The 20,383-nt window shown below is 43.4% G+C and overlaps 1 protein-coding gene across 4 annotated transcripts in view; it reads left to right on the forward strand.

The window, feature by feature from the left end:
- ELMO1 (engulfment and cell motility 1) overlaps window positions 1-20,383 on the forward strand; it is a 312,564-nt gene that overhangs the window by 148,601 nt on the left and 143,580 nt on the right. For all 4 annotated transcript variants that reach the window (XM_081931087.1, XM_081931085.1, XM_081931086.1 and 1 more), the window contains one exon: window positions 8,585-8,689. In XM_081931087.1, the coding sequence (XP_081787213.1) occupies window positions 8,585-8,689 (105 nt within the window). The remainder of the gene's footprint in view (window positions 1-8,584; window positions 8,690-20,383) is intronic.

A 20,383-nucleotide genomic window follows, 5' to 3' on the forward strand; every position in this document is an offset into this window, starting at 1 on the left:
CTGTGGGGGGGGAGGGAATAGCCACGCAACTACTACCAAACCTGACATAAATTATCCTCCATCTCTCTTCATGCCTACAGTGATGCATTGCCAAAGGAAGGTCCATATTCTTCCTTCATCCTTACTGTGCAAATCTTCAACCTTCAATGGCATCCAACCCCTACAGCCGCTCATAGTGAAATATACTAGTAAAATATATCCATAAAATGTGCCACATATTTGTGAATGATTTGCTGTGTGTAGCTGGCCTTTGAACGGAATTTTCATCCTGGGCAAGAGAGAGACTCTTTGAAAGCTTGAAGGGAAAGGAAGAGAGCATTTGGGTTTGCAGAATGGTTCATGACTATATTAATATTTTAGTGTCACAAAATAACAGGAAGAATATTGAATATTTTCTAAGCAACGGTCCGGAAGTAATGCCATTTTAATACTGTCTTTGTAGTTACATAGAATTTCATGTCAGCAGTTCTGAAATAGCTGTAGTATTGTGGTTCTACATTTAAAACCAATTTATCTTGTGCAGCGTTAGCTTATAGTTGAAATCTTGAAGCACTGAAGAGGAAGTAATGTTTCAGATCCTCTCGTTTTAATTACTTTAGCTAAATGATCATAGGAGTTCATAGATCTACTTTTAAAATAAAACTTTAGATTTGTGGACATTTCTTAAATTGGAAATCGGTATATGCAGATGCCTGATTTTCAGCATGTCATTTGTGTGTGTGTTTAGTAGTCCTCTAGGTAAAATTGTAGTTAAAGAAAGTAACTATCAGGTAAAACTTTATATAGTGGTACCTCGGGTTACACACGCTTCAGGTTACAGACGCTTCAGGTTACAGACTCCGCTAACCCAGAAATAGTACCTCGGGTTAAGAACTTTGCTTCAGGATGAGAACAAAAATTGCACGCCAGTGGCAGCGGGAGGCCCCATTTGCTAAAGTGGTACTGCAGGTTAAGAACAGTTTCAGGTTAAGAACGGCCCTCCAGAACAAAATAAGTACTTGACCCAAGGTACCACTGTAATACAAAAACACACATACACACACTTTGTAGGTTCTTACCACATTCACCAGTGTCATGAGTTTTAAGTGTAATTTTATCTGAACCGGTACTGCCTATTTTTATCAGGTCCTGGACCCACATCCTGGACAGGCCTGCTGACTTTTGGCACTTGTATACAAGGCTGGATAGGGGGTGTATCCATGACCGGGTCCTTGAATCCTGGCACATTTATGGCTGATTACTGATTCAAAGTGTTCTTGCATCCCAGTTGGCTTTGCCCATCAGAACGACGTTTGATTTGAAGCCAGTGCTTGATGAGGTCTTAGTTCCTATTAAAGGTATTGCAAAATTCAACCCATTCAACCAATGCTGTATTAAAAAGCCACCAAACATTTGTCAAATTCAAAGCACCAGCAGCAATTTGGGAAGGGCCCTCCAGTGTGAGCAATGGGTAGAGAGGCAAACGGCAGTGGAGAAGAAGTGCCCTTTTTGGGATGTCGCTATCACATTTTGTGTTCAGTTGTGAGGCTCAGTGCATCACATGTAACTGCAGTGCTGAACCTTATATCTTTTTTTTCTGAGACTTTGCTGATCTTTGGAATTTAGTCCTTAAGCAGCAACTGCATGAATACAAAAGGGAAAAGGGTACCAGGTCAGAAAGTGCTCTCATTCCAAAAATCATAATCAGCATGAACGAAAATATCCAATGTGTTCCCTTTCCTGCAAAATCTTTGCTTCTCTTCATAACAAAATTCGGACCACTAACTAGATCAGGGGCTGTCAAACTAGTCCCTCCTGCCCATTAGTGGGCATTTCAGGATTCTACGTGGGCAGTAGGTGGGTTATACGGCACAAGCTGAATTCTCCTTCCATCAAGAACTGGTGGGCGGTAAGGAAATCTTACCATCAGGAAAGATGCATTAGTGGGCGGTAGGTATAAAAAGGTTGACTACCCCTGAACTAGATAAAAAAGGTAAAGGTAAAGTACCCCTGGACAGTTAAGTCCAGTCAAAGGAGACTATGAGGTGCAGCACTCGTCTCGCTTTTCAGGCCAAGGGAGCCGGCGTTTGTCCACAGACAGCTTTCTGGGTCATGTGGCCAGCATGACTAAACCGCTTCTGGTGCAACAGAAAACTGTGACGGAAGCCAGAGCGCATGGAAACACCGTTTACCTTCCTGCTAGAAGCCTTAATTTGTTGCACTAATCAAAATGTTGCCGTCCAGATATTGTTGGTCTCCAACTCCCATCTGTTCCAGCAAGCGTGGCCAATGATCAGTAGTCATGGGCGTTGCAGTTCAACAACAGCTGAACAACTGTCCAAAAGGCATTCAAAAACATAATTAAAAATTGGCTAGGAAATCAAAATCCAATGTCTTGTATATATTTCATGTAATGCTTTAGTTTTTAGGGGTTTCTTTTAATGAGAATTAGGATCTACACGTCAAGTATATTGGAACACAGATAACTTTACGGCATAGTACAGCATACAACAGAGATTTGTCTAATGCTGTACAAGTTTCTTTGTTGTTGTTTAGTCGTTTAGTCATGTCTGCCTCTTTGTGACCCCCTGGACCAGAGCACGCCAGGCACTCCTGTCTTCCACTGCCTCCCGCAGTTTGGTCAAACTCATGCTGGTAGCTTCAAGAACACTGCCCAGCCAACTCGTCCTCTGTCGTCCCCTTCTCCTTGTGCCCTCCATCTTTCCCAACATCAGGGTCTTTTCCAGGGAGTCTTCTCTTCTCATGAGGTGGCCAAAGTACTGGAGCCTCAGCTTCAGGATCTGTCCTTCCAGTGAGCACTCAGGGCTGATTTCCTTCAGAATGGATAGGTTTGATCTACTTGCAGTCCATGGGACTCTCAAGAGTCTCCTCCAGCACCATAATTCAAAAGCATCCATTCTTCGGCGATCAGCCTTCTTGATGGTCCAGCTCTCACTTCCATACATCACTACTGGGAAAACCATGGCTTTAACTATACAGACCTTTGTTGGCAAGGTGATGTCTCTGCTTATTAATAAGTTGTCTAGGTTTGCCATCGCCTTTCTCCCAAGGAGCAGAGCTTCTTACTCTGATATTTTCCCAGAGTTTCTTACTCTGATATTTTGCTGGCTCCTTTTGAATGAAGTACAGTACCTAGCACATGATTGGCACACAACAGTGTTTCATAGTAGCTGTACATAGTTGGAAAACAGTCTGAGTATTGCACTATTGTGTGTTGCCAATGAGAAACAGCAACTTCTTTGGTGCCTTTGCAAAGCAGATGGTCATGATATAAAGTAGCTTAGGAGAGGAAATGAAGGCTGCTTTCTCCAGCTGTGACTACAAGAGAATATTAGGTAGGTGGAATGTAATTTCCCAAACTGGAATCTGTCCAGGGAAGCTCTAATCTGCCAAAAACATGCCATGAGCTGCTTAATGACCACAAGTAATCACAGTTTTGGATTTACATTTCATCAAAGTGATGGCATCTTAGGCAGCACAGTGTTCACTTAAGCTGCCTAAAGTTCACAGAGGTTTTTTCAGTCTTCATGTAGCTCCAGTTGCTATGCGTTTTTCACATACAGAAAGATGGCAGTGAAATATAGTTGCCTATGAAATGTGTAAATAGATCTTGGCTTCTGTAGACATAGAAATCAAGATCCGCAGTTGTGTGCCCATCTATATGCTCACTAGACTCCTGTTGATTTCAGAGGGAATTAATTAACGTAACTAGGTGCAGGATTTCAACACAACCATTTATTCATCTCAATATTTATAGGCTGCCTTTCAGAGAGTAACCTTCAGATGGCTTATTATATCATATAAAATCCATCAAACCTATTAAAACTAGAAATCTCAGTTGTTTTCTAGATGGTAAATATATTACACCATCTCCCAGCTGAAATTAAACAGAAGCTTGGGACTGGAAATACTAAATACTCAACTTCTAGCTGAGGTCAGTCTTCAAGGCGGTTCTTGAAGTCAAGAACTGACAGGCAGCTGTTTAATTTTTGTTTTGATTCACTGGTTACCTTATTGTTTATCTTATTTTTATTCTATGTTGTAACATTGTAAACCACCCTGATATTGCATGATACAGTCGTATACAAATAACTTCTATTCCTCTATACATAAAAATGAAAGGTTGTCCTCATGCTGCCTGCATTGGAAGATTTATAGTGCTGCATCACAATCCTGGATTTGCATGAAGTCAGGGCAGGAGGAGCAAAAGAGAAGGCAGGTTGCACAACAACAGTAACCCTGGCATGGGGGAGAGAAGGGAGAGAGACTGAGCCGGGGGGGCGGCAGAATGGTGGTGTAAAACAATGGGAGAGGTTTGAGTAAAGTAGGTATGGATGACTACTGAGCGTAAAATATGGCCAATTTACTCAATGACAGTTTGAATAAAGCAGAGGTGGAGGAACATCGGGGAGGAAGTAGCAGTTTCAAACAGCTGCGGATGTTTGAGTAAAGTGATATAGAATATTTGAGTGCTCTGATGCTTTTCCTCTGTCGCATGAGGCAGCTAGGTCGACGTGTCTATGTTCAGACATCGTGGTATAGGACATTTCTCTGCTTCCACCAAATATACCGAACTGCTGCTAGCCAAGGGAGCTGGGAATCTCATTTTGTTGTGATGTTAGGACACAGGTTAATTGCTCTAGACCAGGGGTGGCCAACTTCCAAGAGACTGTGATCTACTCGCAGATCTACTCGAAGGATCGCTGCGGGGAAAACCACCTCGGTTTGTAAACTCCGTCTTCCATTCTCCAACAATGGAGAGAGGGGCGAGGGGCCGGGGCCAGAAGGGGGCCAGCGATCGAACGTGATCGACCAAAACCTCTCAGGGATCGACCAGTAGATCACGATCGACCTGTTGGACATCCCTGCTCTAGACAGTTACACCCAGGTGCTGGTGGCTGTAGCTGCTGCACATTTCATGTAAGATGTAATTCTGCCCTTTGATTTACCAACCTACTGTCAGCTTGAGTCCAAATATTATAGTTCAGTAGGTATTCTAATGGGCTTGATAATTTCTGGTTATTAGTCATCTCTCTCTATTTTTATGTAGACCTCTTAGAGTTTTTTTTACAATTAAGTTCCATTAAATAAAATAACTGTATTTGTTTATTCCTCATCTTTCATCTTTCTCTGCCCCACCCCTGCTTTCCCCTTATGTTGAGTAAGCGTCCTACTTTTTAGCTCTCGGAATAGTTTTGAATTGTAAAGGGGAGCTCTTGGTTATCTACCCAAATGTGATTTGCCTACTGATAATTTCACCCCAAAGGTTTGGGGGCGTAGAAATTGGTAGGCTGGAGGTACTGCACATTAGTATGAGGCTTTTGAAACCCCACCTCATCTGGAGAAAGTCCCATAGTGCCCTCCTTCCGACTGACACAAACACACATGGCGTAATGAGCATGGAAAGATTCATTGGTGTTAAAAGCCAGTATGTGTTGGGGGTCAACTGTCCTTGCGTAAGAAGAGGAAACCAACTGATGCTTGTTCCATCTGTGAAGCACTTCATTTTTATATTTTATAACTTAACAAGATTTGTACTCCGATCCAAATGCACACTGTTGACAGATTTAAATATAGCTGTCATTCACTTACTGACAAGAGATTTCATAGCACTGAATTAAATTAGCATCTTACTGCTCTATTAGCCTTGGAACTTGGACAGGTGCTCTTTAAAATGCCCTTTACAAATTTCCCCAGTAGGAATAAAGTGGACCAGACTTGCCAGGGAATGAATAGGTAGCATAAGAAAGCACTGCCATTGTTGCAGAGTCACTTCACTCCTTACAAAGGTTTTTCTTGGAACACTCTCTCCCATCTGGGCCTTATGCAATGAAATCAAAAAGCGAAGGAAATCTCTGCACATTAGAATGCAGAAGCGGAGACAAAGAAGCCCCAAACCAGCCCTTGACAGGAGCATGCGTCAGGAAAGATAAGAGGTTCAGATGGATCAGTACCCCAGGGTTTCAACTCTAGTAGCAGGAACCGACTGTGCTATTTATAACAGCCATTGAAAGCTGCTGCCTTGATTGATGCACCATTTTAACACACAAACTAGGAAACCATATACTGATTGTGAGTGAACCTTTTCGTTGAATCATAGAATCATAGAGTTGGAAGAGACCACAAGGGCCATCGAGTCCAACCCCCTGCCAAGCAGGAAACACCATCAGAGCACTCCTGACATATGGTTGTCAAGCCTCTGCTTAAAGACCTCCAAAGAAGGAGACTCCACCACACTCCTTGGCAGCAAATTCCACTGTCGAACAGCTCTTACTGTCAGGAAGTTCTTCCTAATGTTTAGGTGGAATCTTCTTTCTTGTAATTTGGATCCATTGCTCCGTGTCCGCTTTTCTGGAGCAGCAGAAAACAACCTTTCTCCCTCCTCTATGTGACATCCTTTTATATATTTGAACATGGCTATCATATCACCCCTTAACCTCCTCTTCTCCAGGCTAAACATGCCCAGCTCCCTTAGCCGTTCCTCATAGGGCATCGTTTCCAGGCGTTTGACCATTTTGGTTGCCCTCCTCTGGGCACGTTCCAGTTTGTCAGTGTCCTTCTTGAACTGTGGTGCCCAGAACTGGACACAGTACTCCAGGTGAGGTCTGACCAGAGCAGAATACAGTGGCACTATTACTTCCCTTGATCTAGATGCTATACTCCTATTGATGCAGCCCAGAAGAGATCCACTTGGATTAATATTTCAAATTTTAACCCATTTCACCAAAACCATCCACTTTCCGATCTCAATTGTGCGGAGTACTTACTGTGCTGGAAGTGTGTTCTGATGTTATAGATTGATATAGCCAGTGGGATTTCAGAGGATCTGGGAGAACTATTTGGGCTTAGGGTGGAGGAAGATCACAGCAATGTTCAAAAGCCCATTTCTGGATACTGTATAGAAGAATAAGCAATTGCAAGATCAACTGTGTGTACTAAGCATTTGTTGTAGTCGCCTGCAGTGCTGTTTTTCTAGAAAAAGAGGTCACCATGAACCACCTCCCTCATTCTCTTAGAATGGCAATGGCACCCACCTGAGAGGTGCTGGAACTGAGTTCTGGCGAGTTCCTGCTAGGAAAAAAAACCCTGGTTGCATGTTACACATTACGCACAACAAACCCATTAAGAGCAACTTCATGGGAGCAACCTTACCCTTCAAAAGTGAAGAGTTCGAGCCTTTAGCATGCATGCATAATGCCTAGGAGGACCATGATACTGTTTATAATAATATTGTGTCAGTGTGTGGGACACACATAGCAGTGCTCATGGTAAAGAAACATGTGTTGTTTGAAGTGCAGGGGAAAATCTGTTCTTTGCTATCTTGAAATGGCACCATTAATTTGCCAGGAATTCCTCATGTCACCTGGAAAAACCAAGTTCTCAAATTTGCAAGAAGCCTTGTACTCGCCCCCAAAGTACATGGTCTCCTTTGAGCATTGAAGCTCAATCCTTGAAAAAACAATGAGGGGTTGCTTGCATGTTCAGCTTGATGCTTGAAGGGTGCAGCGCCAGCCCGCTTCGTCCTGCTACTCCCTAGGACAAAATAATACTCCAGTTGGGGAGGAGAGAGTATGAACAGCCCTCCTGGCTGGTAGGAAATGATGTTCTGAGTGTGTCCTCTCCCAGAGGGGGTGTAGAGCTTTATTATAGGACCTGTTGCCTCCAAGCATCTTGTCCATGGGCCTCCCCTGCCAGTGCTGGATCCTTCCTCTCTGCTATCCATTCTCTCTTCCCCAAGGTGAGTCTATTTCATCCTTGGGGGAAAGAGAGCAGGCAGAAAGGCAGAAAGACCTACACTGGCTCCCAGTACGTTTCCGAGCACAATTCAAAGTGTTGGTGCTGACCTGTAAAGCCCTAAGTGGCCTCGGCCCAGTATACCTAAAGGAGTGTCTCCACCCCCATCGTTCTGCCCGGACACTGAGGTCCAGCGCCGAGGGCCTTCTGGCGGTTCCCTCCCTGCATGAAGCAAAGTTACAGGGAACCAGGCAGAGGGCCTTCTCAGTAGTGGCACCCGCCCTGTGGAACGCCCTCCCACCAGATGTCAAAGAGAAAAACAACTACCAGGCTTTTAGAAGACATCTGAAGGCAGCCCTGTTTAGGGAAGCTTTTAATGTTTAATAGACTATTGTATTTTAATATTCTGTTGGAAGCCACCCAGAGTTCCTGGGGAAACCCAGCCAGATGGGCAGGGTATAAATATATTATTATTATTATTATTATTATTATTATTATTATTATTATTATTATTATTATTATTAAAATAGCAGCAGGTGGGTGAGTACAGCTGAGGCCAGTGGCCTGCTAATGGTGGGCTGTACATGCCTCGATTTTGCTCACAGCCATTCAGGCAGGGGTACTTGCATATCTGAACACCCCAGTCTCCAGGTAATCTCAAAGCATCATCAAGATAATATTGGAGAAGGCAGTCTTTCAGAGAGGAGAATGTTGGGAGCTAAACTCAAGCAACTTCAGGAAACTTTGTATTTTGTATTGCTTGCTTGTGTTTTGTTTGACCTGCAAGGCAGTTAGTCCAATTATTCATGTGATTACATATCTAATGCTAACACTTGCTGCCTTTTCACAGAATCATGTGAACCCAGCCATGGATTTTACGCAGACTCCTCCAGGAATGCTGGCTCTCGACAACATGCTGTACTTTGCCAAACATCAACAGGATGCTTATATCCGGGTAAGAGCGCGTTTTTGTTGCAGGGTATTTTTATCTTTCTTTCTTTTTTTGTCCATCATTCTAGGAAAGCAGATGGGCTCATGACATTGCAAATAGCAATTAATTGCTGAAATTAATTTGCCAAGAGGGCAAAGCAAGCTATGATTTTTCTCTTGTAAGCTCTGACAAATGCTGAGCAGTGACCCCCAAATTTATTTTCAAACCGATATAAATGCCATCCTTGATAGATGACTTGAAGACCTAAAAACCTCTTTTGCATGTTTTGACTCCCAAGAGGAAGGAATCTGTTATGATTGATTTCACTTAGACATGTGGGATAAAGGAAGGCTGATTCATTCTCCTACTTTACTTCTCTCTTTTCCTTCCCACTTCTTGCCCACACAACTTATTTGAAAGGTAGCAGTGAATTATATTTTATTTCTTTTGCATTTTCTGACATTTTAGAAGTGTGTGCCTGAGTAAGTTTCATAAACTTTCCTAACCTCCATGCAAGCAGAGGAGTGGAGAAGTTCTGAATGGCAGAGTGCATACAATATTCCAAAATCTTGGCTATCTTAAGTCACTGGAAATTGAGAAATAGCCTTAGGCATTAGAAAAACTAAAAAAACAACAACCCCAAAACAATTTTAAGTATATATAAAAATTGCAAGTATAAAATGTTGTGGTTAAAAAAATGAACTTTAAGTTACATCAGTTAATCTACAACTTTTATTCAAACAGGCATAAAACCAAAGCCTCAGAGTTCTGTAAAGGGCACTTTACAGACATCTAATACAGAGACTCCTTAATAAAATGTCACCATGTTAAAAGACAGTCAGGGACAGTGGCTTTTCAGATTTGGTCTTTCGAAGACTTCTCACCCCCAATTTACCATGGCCATTAAAGCAGACAATGGTTGAATGGAGCATAGTGAAGATTGAATCCATCATAAAATAAGGTCTGGACAGTGCAATCCTATGTATGTCTACTCAGAAATCAGTTCCATTGAATTCAATGAGGCTTACTTTCTGATAAGTATATATAGGAGTTTATATATTAGAAAGTCATTTTAAAGATAGCTACAACAATGAATATATATATATATATCCCCAAAAGAACCATAGTCTCCTCTGTTGTTCTTTAAAATGAATGTACTCAAGAACAGTTAATTATATATTGAGCAGCTCATAAAGGCTGTTTCAATTGTTCCGTTCTTTACTGGACTAATGGGTTTTTCTTCGCATTGTCTTGCCATTTTCTAATTATATGAAAAGAGCATAATTACCAGCCACTTCTTTCATTAGCTCACGTAAAACTGCTATTTATTATTTGATTTCTTTGTCCAGGTTATAGCCACCATCACCTATGGATTTTTATCTCCCATTAACTTTGCCTTCTTGGAGGTTGTTATTGCTAAAATTGTCCCAGTTATTTACAGTGAAAGATATAGGAAGTAATTGGCACTTAATGCTCTAGTTGATGGCAGCTGAGAGATTCATAGTTGTTATATAAATCCCACAGACTGTTTTAAAGGAGATAAATACTTTTTAAAAATAGTTCTTCTATCGTTTATCATTTCATGTGTATTGCTTTGAGTCTGAAAGCAAATGGATGAGTGGTTTCCCTCACTGTTTCCCCCCCTGAAAACAAAGATTGTTTTATTTCCTGTTGTGTGAGTGCCAGCAAAACTGGAATTTATGAAGTTACAGTTCTGCTTTCATAGTTCTATGGCAGGGGTCGGCAAGCTAAGGCCCAAGGGCCGGATCAGGCCCAATTGCCTTCAGGATCCGGCCTGCGGACTGTCCGCGGGTTGGTATGGGGACTCTGATGGTTTGGGCTGCGCCATTTCCCATCCTGCGCCATTCCACTCCCCCCACACACACACCGCAGTGCCTCCTCCTCCCTCCCTCCCTCCTGGCTTCTCCCTGCCCTGCCTAGAGGAGGAAGGGGACTGGGCTGAGCTGGCTGAGTGCCATTTTAAGCAGCCCCACTCCGGAGCCAGTCCTTTCATACCGCTCATCTTCCTGCCACCCTGCTGCTCCTATGGGCCAGAGAGCAGAGCAGACGAGCTCGCTTTGCCTACCCATGAGAAGCAGCGGTTGTGGTGGCGGCGGCAGCAGCCCCAGGGAAGCTAAGGGCTGGGGCTGGGGGGTGGGGAGGAGGACTACTAGCCCCCCTCGCCTTTTCTTCCAGCTCCCCTCCCACAGTGCCATTTCTCTGGCCTGCCACAAGATCTGAGGGATGTCAGGAGTTCAGCCTACTCTCAAGTAGGACCCTGGCAGAGACACATGCCCGACTGGCATGTTCCATCCCTCCTGGTCATTTGTTCGGGAGCTTCAAAAGCTTTCTTCTGCCCGAACATCACAGCGACCGATGCCAACTGACACCGGCACACTTAGGGATCCGCAATGTTTGCGCCTCATGTATGACAGACCTCACCAACTCAGCATTTTGGCTAATCTACTTTATTTACTATATTTTTCGCTGTATAAGACGCACCAGACCACAAGACGCACTTAGTTTTTGGAGGAGGAAAACAAGAAAAAAAATATTCTGAATCCCAGAAGCCAGAATAGCAAGAGGGATCGCTGCACAGTGAAAGCAGCAATCCCTCTTGCTGTTCTGGCTTCTGGGATAGCTGCGCAGCCTGCATTCGCTCCATAAGACGCACACACATTTCCCCTTACTTTTTAGGAGGGAAAAAGTGAGTCTTATAGAGCAAAAAATACGGTACATATAAACACACACGGAGCACTGCAACATTGCTCCCTCCCTCTCTCTAGCATCAGACAGCAAAGAGAAAAAGGACAAAAGACAATAGTCCCACTTCACGGAACAGAGTAACACAAACATCCTGTGTCTGTCACTTCCCACTCTGTGGAGTCAAAACATATACTGTCATGTGATAGATAAAAACCCCATGACTGCAATAATGGAGCAGGAATTCTAACAAGGGATAGTGGACCGGCCCGCGGCTGAAGAATTTTGCCAACCCCTGTTCTAGGGTAATAGTAAGGAACCTTTTTGGGGGCTGAGGCCTCCAATAGCTGTGTGGAAAGCTGCTGTGGGGGAAGGGGCAGTGCATTTTTGTACTGGATGGAACCCACACACAACCACACACCCTTTAAAAACATACAAAGAAAGAACTATTTTCCATGGAAACAGACATATGTGTACTATCCGTCTCTCAACAGCACTCTTCATTTTCTTTTTTTCACAAAGTTAAAAAAAAAGTGTACAGACTCCTTATCTTAACTGTGCAAATGGCGAAAAGAATTTGGCATTCCCAGCAGAATGCAAATAAGGTCAATGCACAGCAGAACTGCAAGCACCATTTGCAGCTATTTAGAGACTCAAACTTTATGCAGTTGCATCAGAAATACTGCATGCATGGAGCTGCAAATACATGGACGTCTTTTTGCATACAGTGGTACCTCGGGTTAAGTACTTAATTCGTTCCGGAAGTCCGTTCTTAACCTGAAACTGTTCTTAACCTGAAGCACCACTTTAGCCAATGGGGCCTCCCACTGCTGCCATGCCGCTGCCACGCCATTTTTGTTCTCATCCTGAAGCAAAGTTCTTAACCCGAGGTACTATTTCTGGGTTAGTGGAGCCTGAAACCTGAAGCATATGTAACCTGAAGCGTATGTAACCCGAGGTACCACGATATTTGCGGGAAACACAAGCCTGCTGTTAATTTCCCCCCTGCTTTGGTCTTCTTACAGAGGCAGGACTGCAACCACACATTTTACAGAGCACCAGCGCCATTTTCTCTCTGTGCTGTACAGCTGTAGGAGGGGACTGAAAGGGCCAGATGCAGTCTTGCTGTGAGCGAGAACTGGTTTGTGGGTTCAGGATTCCCCACCCCTGTTCCAGCGTGTTCTGTTCTCTTTTTCTCTTTTACATACTGATCAAATTCAGCCCTGTGTTCAAGTGGAGATGAGAGGGGACATAGAGGAACTGGGAGGAGATTCACCGGATTATTTCTAATAATTGGATGGATGAACAGTGTCAATTCCAGACAAAATGATCGGTGTGGATTCAGCCAGAGTCTGGCAAACTTGCTGGTGTTTTGTGTTGAGAAAGCTGTTCTTTCAAAATAGCTCTCCTCACAACCTCTGAAGAGATTCTAGCAAGCCTGAGTGGCATGCCTTGGACTTCGGAAGTCCCTGTTGGCTTCTGCACATGGTCCTGGTGGGTTGACCAATCATTCATAGATGTTGGCTTTTGGAAATGCATTATTTGAAAGAGAGAATCGCAAACATTTACTATGTACGCACAACATTGCAGTATGTTCTATAGCCTTTGAAACACATTCATCACGTTTCTGAAGACAATTAGAAAGATCAAATTCTTAAAAAAAAACAAAAAACCCAATCCCGGCCTTGATCTCTTGTAGCCACCGAGTGATGAAGCATTTGCACAATTTGGATTCTCACTTTTTGACAGGCAGTTTAAATCAGTTACTACTTGCCTTTTCAAGACATCAAAAATCTTGATGGAGGAGGATTGGAAGAAATTTAAGGATTATTTACAAAAACATTATAAATTGTATGAATGTTAAGAAAGATGTAAGATTTGCAATAACATGGTACCAACAAACTAGCTAAAAGGAATAAGAACTTAAATGCCATTAAAAGAAAAGACAAATTTTGGATAAATATCACTTTAAAAATAAGATTCTAGAATTGTGGTTTAAATTTTCTAAAGTTTGAGATTTAATATTGGAAAATTGTACTATTAGAATTGAAACAAGTTAATAATTTGCTGGTAAAATTTATGAGTTCAGAATGCAGGAACGAGAGTCGTGAGGAAGTCCAAGGAGGAGAATGAACTGTGGATATTGGAAAACTATATGTAACTTTGTATGCTTTTTACTGTTGAAAACTTTTAATAAATATTATTATAAAAAAAAACACCAAATTCTTAAAAAAAACAAAAAACCCAATCCCGGCCTTGATCTCTTGTAGCCACCGAGTGATGAAGCATTTGCACAATTTGGATTCTCACTTTTTGACAGGCAGTTTAAATCAGTTACTACTTGCGTTTTCAAGACATCAGAAATCTTGATGGAGGAGGAGGTTTGTTTCAGAAGCCGCAAAAGTGCAGACGAATGCAACCTTTCTCTGTAGACCATTCAAGATGTAATTAGGTTGAGTCAGTCAGCTTGGGCGCTGCCTATTTCATAACCTGTGCATTTGTTGTATAGAAGGCCGCCTACACATCCTTCCGGAGGCTCCAGAAAAAGCCTTCTGCCCACTCATGTTATCTTCTTCAAAATTGAGTTGTTAGATATTTTGTGTGATCGTTTCTGAAGTAAAATTTTAACATGATGCTTATTCAGAAATATGCGGGTAGGTACACGGTTACCTTTGGGGAAAGGCTAAGGCTGTGATTCTTTTACTTCCCACAAAAGTAGAAAAGAAAATTACTCTTTGCTAATTATTTTCTATTAAGTTACTCCTCCTAATGCATCACATTCAGAACATTGCTTAAGAGGCTGTTATGTTCCCAATCTGTTGTGTAATTGCATCTCCACTTTGTATTTTCTCTCTGGCTCCTCTTCATCTGTTCTTTCTCTCGTCCTTCTCCCGTGAAGTCCCTTTTTGTGTTTGTTGCCATTTGTTTTATACAGTGCTTTTTTTCTTAATAAAAATGTTTAGGGGTACTCTCATTTTCCTACTCATATTGAAATACTGCCCCTCAAGGAGGCCAAACTTAGATTCACAAAATGTTTAGGGGGATGCGTCCCCCCAGGAAAAAAGCCCTGGTTTTATAGCCTCTAGAGTCCAGAGATATTTCCGCTTCCTTGTTTTTCATGCTGATTTTTTAAGAGCAGAACTGGCCAGTGATATTTTGGCCCTGGTAGCCGCTCCCCAACCAAGATGTCTAGCACCCATCCCCGTTGTCATCCAGGGCAGGCAATTCCACCAGCGCCTCTCCCCACAAAGCAGTCAGAGGCAGCAGCACTGTATGTATCTGAATGCTTGTCACTGGGAACGATGAACAAATTTTTGTGACAGCAACGTCCTTAGTTTAACCATGTACTGTGTGCAGAAATACTTCGCAATTTTCCGCTTCAGCTTCATTGCATGGCCACAGCTTCTAGTGCTGGGCGGGGGGGACGGACCTCTCTGTCCACTGAATCCACACTCTGTAATTTTATATATCGGGTCCTCCCTTAAAGAGGGCACATATTGCAGTAAGACCTGGAAAACTGATACCCTGTGCTGTGGGTGGGTACATTTGGACAGCCACAACACCTGATTGGTAGGTCCCTCAAAACTGGGTGCAATCTGGCCAATGGGACGCAGTCCAAGCACGTGACCCACAGCTTCCTCTTTCGGCATGTGCATTTGGAACACCCGCTCACCTCTCCCTACTTTTAGGGCTTTGCGCTTGACCTTGCTATGCCGTTGTGTGTCGTCTGTCATTGGGACAGGGGCACGGCAGGAATTTCCCCCACTTGGCTGATTGGCTGTTTGCATTTGGGTTTTGCCTGCCACATAGCAAATTGTCACAACTTGTAAGGTTGCGGATAGGCTCTGGTTCAGGTGATAGGGATGGGATAACGCATCCATTAATGGGACGCGGGTGGCGCTGTGGGTAAAACCTCAGTGCCTAGGGCTTGCCGATCGCATGGTCGGTGGTTCGAATCCCCGCGGCGGGGTGAGCTCCCGTCGTTCGGTACCAGCTCCTGCCCACCTAGCAGTTCGAAAGCACCCCTAAGTGCAAGTAGATAAATAGGTACCGCTTTATAGGGGGAAGGTAAACGGCGTTTCCGTGTGCTGCGCTGGTGCTGGCTCGCCAGAGCAGCTTCGTCACGCTGGCCACGTGACCCGGAAGTGTCTCCGGACAGCGCTGGCCCCCGGCCTCTTAAGTGAGATGGGCACACAACCCTAGAGTCGGACACGACTGGCCCGTACGGGCAGGGGTACCTTTACCTTTACCTAATGCATCCATTAAAGGAATCCAGGGACTCGATGGTTTGGTCAACCCCTGAGCGGGGTTATGCCCGTGCCTGAGTTCAGGGGGACATTTGGGAGGTGGAGTTAGCCCGTTCCCGGCTTTCCGCTGTTCCAGCTGTTCACCTTTGGCTGACCTATGTTGGAACCCTGGGTCAGCGTTGCCTGGCAGGGAGCTAGTCGAACCAGAGCCTATGCAACCGGTCACTTTCTGGAATCAGTAAAGTTGTGGCCTAAATTCTGCCAAAAACCAAAACCAAAATTTGAGTCATGTGTGAATTTATTTAGGGGGGAGGTTACAAACACGTCAAACCCGGAAGTGCGTGTCCCGGTTTGCAACCTTTTTTTGGATTACAACCCATTTTTTTTTGGATTACGAACAATTTTGGGGGGGAGGCCCCATTGGCGAAAGCACGCCTTGGGTTACATACAACCTGCTTTGGTTTATAAACGGACCTCCGTAACAGATTATGGTTGTAAACCAAGGGACCACTGTATGTCTGCCATGTCACTGAACTTGACTTTTTTCTAAACTTAAAAGCTCCACATATACTGTATTTTTCGCCCTATAGGACGCACTTTTCCCCTCCAAAAAGGAAGGGGAAATGTGTGTGCGTCCTATGGGGCGAATGCAGGCTTTCGCTGAAAGAGCGCACCAACCCCTCTCGCTCTCCAGGCTTTGGGAGAGACCCACCGCCAGCCCCACAAGCTCGGGGGACAGCAGGGAGGCGGAACGCCGCCATCCAGCTGTCCCCCGATGTGGTTTGGAGGCTGGCGACGGGCTTCCCCCTCCCCCAAGCCCGCAAGCTCCCAGAGCGGGCTTTGCGCATCTCTCCGCAAGCTTCGCGCTGGGCTTCCACGGCTTGCAGAGAGCTGCATGTTCTGGGGGCCTGGGGGGGATAATTCCCCCCCTTTATTCCCCCCCCCAAATCTAGGTGCGTCCTATGGGCCGGTGCGTCCTATAGGGCGAAAAATACGGTAATTTTCATCTAAATGTGGTCATTTGTAATCCATTTAAGCTTTTGCCTAGGTTTCGTTTGTCAGATTGATTAATTTGGCTTTTCTGTTTTCTTCTTTCACTGTATTAATTCTTATTAATGGCACATTGCATTTAAAATAAAATCTGTGAACTGCTTTGGGAGGTTGAAAAGTGCTATATATAAATACATAAAACAAAATAATGATTATAAAAAGGGATAACAGGGCTGCATTGCCCATGTATTAACTGCCTGCCATATGGGGGAAAGGCAAGATCTATATTGGAAAAAAATCAATAAATCAACAAGTTAAAAAAATTATGCTGTGTTGAAAAAACTGGGCAGGTGCAAGTCAGTGGTAAATGATGAACATTGCCTACGGCTCATGGTTTGTCTATTGTAAAGCAAACCATGAGCCTTAGCTCAGATGCAATGACTAGTCCATGGCTTAGTTCCTTGAAGTGCAGCAGTAGGAAGACCACGAGAGGAGAGGAGCAGCAGTGATTTTTCCTCTGAATGCCCGCGCACTCATGCGTTTTTGCGTAGCCATGGTTGCATGTGAACTGTGTCTGTGTGATTTGCAGTAGATTGGCAAGGATTTCTGATTCCCATTTGTTTACCAGTGGCAGCCCTGTCTCAGTTATACGGCTGAAATGAAGAAAGCCGGGAGATTTAACAGGAGTGGATTTTTGTGTGGAAGGGCCATGTGCTCTATTCAGTTCGGTTACTTAAAATAAATCCCTGGAGTCATAATTCTTTAATCTGAAATTTGTTTCTCTTGCACCAGGCCACCAGATTTCAGGCTCCTAGGAGAAAAACAAAGTGGGACCCACAAGCCTGAAGTCTGCCTATAGACCATTGATACTGTTATATAAGCATATTTAGTTTCAGCAGTGGAGAGGAAATTGTGCCTAAACCCTACTGTTTTCCCTAGCTTAGCCTGTTTTGCTCTGCTTAATATTTCTCTACCAGCACTCTCTCTGGTCTCACCCAATTTATGTGGTTCCCCCACAGTCTTCTGTGATGTTTCTTAACTAGTATGGAGGAATATTCAAACAGCAGAGCCACACTGGAAGCAATCATGTTTGGTAACATGAGGTTCCTTAATTAACAAAGCTGTGGGAGCTCGCTGGTGGAGACTGTGAAACTACCAGAAACATAAATGAATTTTTCTTTATGTGGCTGAATATTCATTTCCATGCTCCTTTAATAACTTTTTATATAAAAAATGATAATGAAGAACAATTAAAAGTTTGTAAGAAAATGGAAAATATGATGTACGGCTTCACCTAGAGTAGATCATGCACATCTAATCTGATAATTTTTCAGCAAGTGAACTCACACAGGTGTGAGTGTGCCTTTTTTTTTTTTTTGGTCTTTTGTTTTGAATACGAGTAAATGTAATAATGATTTAGCCACACTGTAGTCCAGCACACATTTTGACAGAGGGCAACATAGAAAATACAGTGGTGCCCCGCAAGACGAATGCCTCGCAAAACGAAAAACGCGCAAGATGAAAGGGTTTTTCGGTTTTTGCGTCGCTTCGCTAGACGATTTTCCCATGGGCTTGCTTCGCAAGATGAAACGTCTTGCGAGTTCTTGCGAGTTTGTTTCCTTTTTCTTTAAGCCGCTAAGCCGTTAATAGCCGCTAATAGCCGTGCTTCGCAAGATGAAAAAACCGCAAGACAAAGAGACTCGCGGAAAGGATTAATTTCGTCTTGGGAGGCACCGCTGTATCTGTTTGGGGGGTTCTGATCATTGTTGCAGTTTTGACTTCTAGGGGCTCCGCTGTGCCAGATCAAGCAATGCCATCCATAAAGGACAAGGCACCTTCATTTGCTCATATACAGATCTGGCCCAATGTGGCCTAAGTTGCTATGCAGGGTGCCAAGAGGAGGTCTTCAACAATCCTCCTTGCTGAGACCCTGTAACTGATCATGCAGGGGTTTTTCAGTTGTCTCTTGAGCTGTTGTGCTGGGCATATTGCATTTTCTGCGTTGTCATAACACTCTACTGTAAGTGCAAAATCTAGCACAGTGGCTTCTTTCCTAATGTTCCTTACCATAGTCTGGATTCTGATAGCAATAATAATAATAATAATAATAATAATAATAATAATAATAATAAGAAGAAGAAGAAGAAGAAGAAGAAGAGTAGTTTGGATTTGATATCCCGCTTTATCACTACCGTAAGGAGTCTCAAAGTGGCTAACATTCTCCTTTCCCTTCCTCCCCCACAACAAACACTCTGTGAGGTGAGTGGGGCTGAGAGACTTCAGGGAAGCGTGACTGGCCCACGGTCACCCAGCAGCTGCATGTGGAGGAGCGGGGAAGCAAACCCGGTTCACCAGATTACAAGTCCACTGCTCATAACCACTACGCCACACAAATAGATTTGGTGGGAGCAGTTAGCAGTACCACTGTTCTTATACCACTGATCTCCCTATCATTTTTGGTTAAACACAAAATAACACTATTTAAATCCACCAGTTCTACAGTATTTAAAGCCAGTCTTTCTTTCTTTCTTTCTTTCTTTCTTTCTTTCTTTCTTTCTTTCTTTCCTTCTTTCCTTCTTTCCTTCTTTCCTTCTTTCCTTCTTTCCTTCTTTCCTTCTTTCCTTCTTTCCTTCTTTCCTTACCTTGCAGACATTAAACAGGGGAGTAGATCATTTGGAATGGCACATCCACTGACGGTGCGTGCAGATACACAGCTACCTAGAATATTTGTTTTAATCAATGGTAGCCAACATGGTGCCCTCTACATGTTGTTTCAGTGCAATTTCCATCTTCCTGGCAATTGGTCATGTTGGCCGGCACTGAAGGAAGTTGAACAACTTCTAGAGGGCATCACCTTGGTCCCCCTGCTTTTAGTTGCGTTTTCAAAATGGAGCGGAAAACAAAAGGTAGTTGTTTTGCAGGCACTGACATCCGTGAATGAAAGGTCTCGGACTAGCTCAGAATTGTGAGCCTTAATGAAGGGATGAAATATATTCAGGCACAGCTACAAAGGAACAACTCACTTAAACCATTTTAACACAGGGGATGTGGACTTGAAGGCAGCAAATAATCTTGATTGAAATCTAGTCTTTTCCATATTCTAGTTTTCTGTGTTTAGGTTTTTTAAAACCAAGGCAAAGGTATCCAGGGTTCCTCAGGGGAAGTCCAGCAAGAGCTGAGCCATAAGCTTCTGCTGATGGTGTCACTCAACTCTGGTGTTTCGAAGCTATATATTTGCTGGCATCGGCAATCATTTGTTTCACTAGAGCATGAAAAACATTCCAATATAATGGCAGATTACCAATATGGCCATTGCTTTAAATATCTATTGCTAAACTTGGTAATATTTATTTTTTTCTGGTTATTCGTACTGCCAGCTTCCCATGGCATTATAATAAAAGCGGGGATGTACTTTTTTGCCATTGCATCAGAATTGCTTAGCTGCGCTCCTCAGAATGAGGAGCCTTTCCTTAGTGCTGTAAATATGGGCAGATGTTGAAAACTGTTTTGCATATCGATTCCTCAAAGTGCCGTTTTATTTGCCATGTAAATTACGACAAAGTTTCTCAACTGGTTCTCAGATCGTCTTAATGGATTGCTGTAACCCTGCCTTATGAGACATGCAGACTCTCTGCCACCATTAAATATTTTATCCACTCATGAAAACTTAATATGCTGGTCTAATGTGAGAACTAGCAAATGGAATTGTGAGAACCAAGACATTACGGAGTCTGTTGTCTTCTTCTCTGTCCTTTGTCTCGTCATTTATTTTTATTAC

Source organism: Podarcis melisellensis, assembly GCF_964234715.1.
Source record: "Podarcis melisellensis genome assembly, chromosome: 12".
In the NCBI taxonomy this organism is placed as follows: Eukaryota; Metazoa; Chordata; class Lepidosauria; order Squamata; family Lacertidae; genus Podarcis; species Podarcis melisellensis.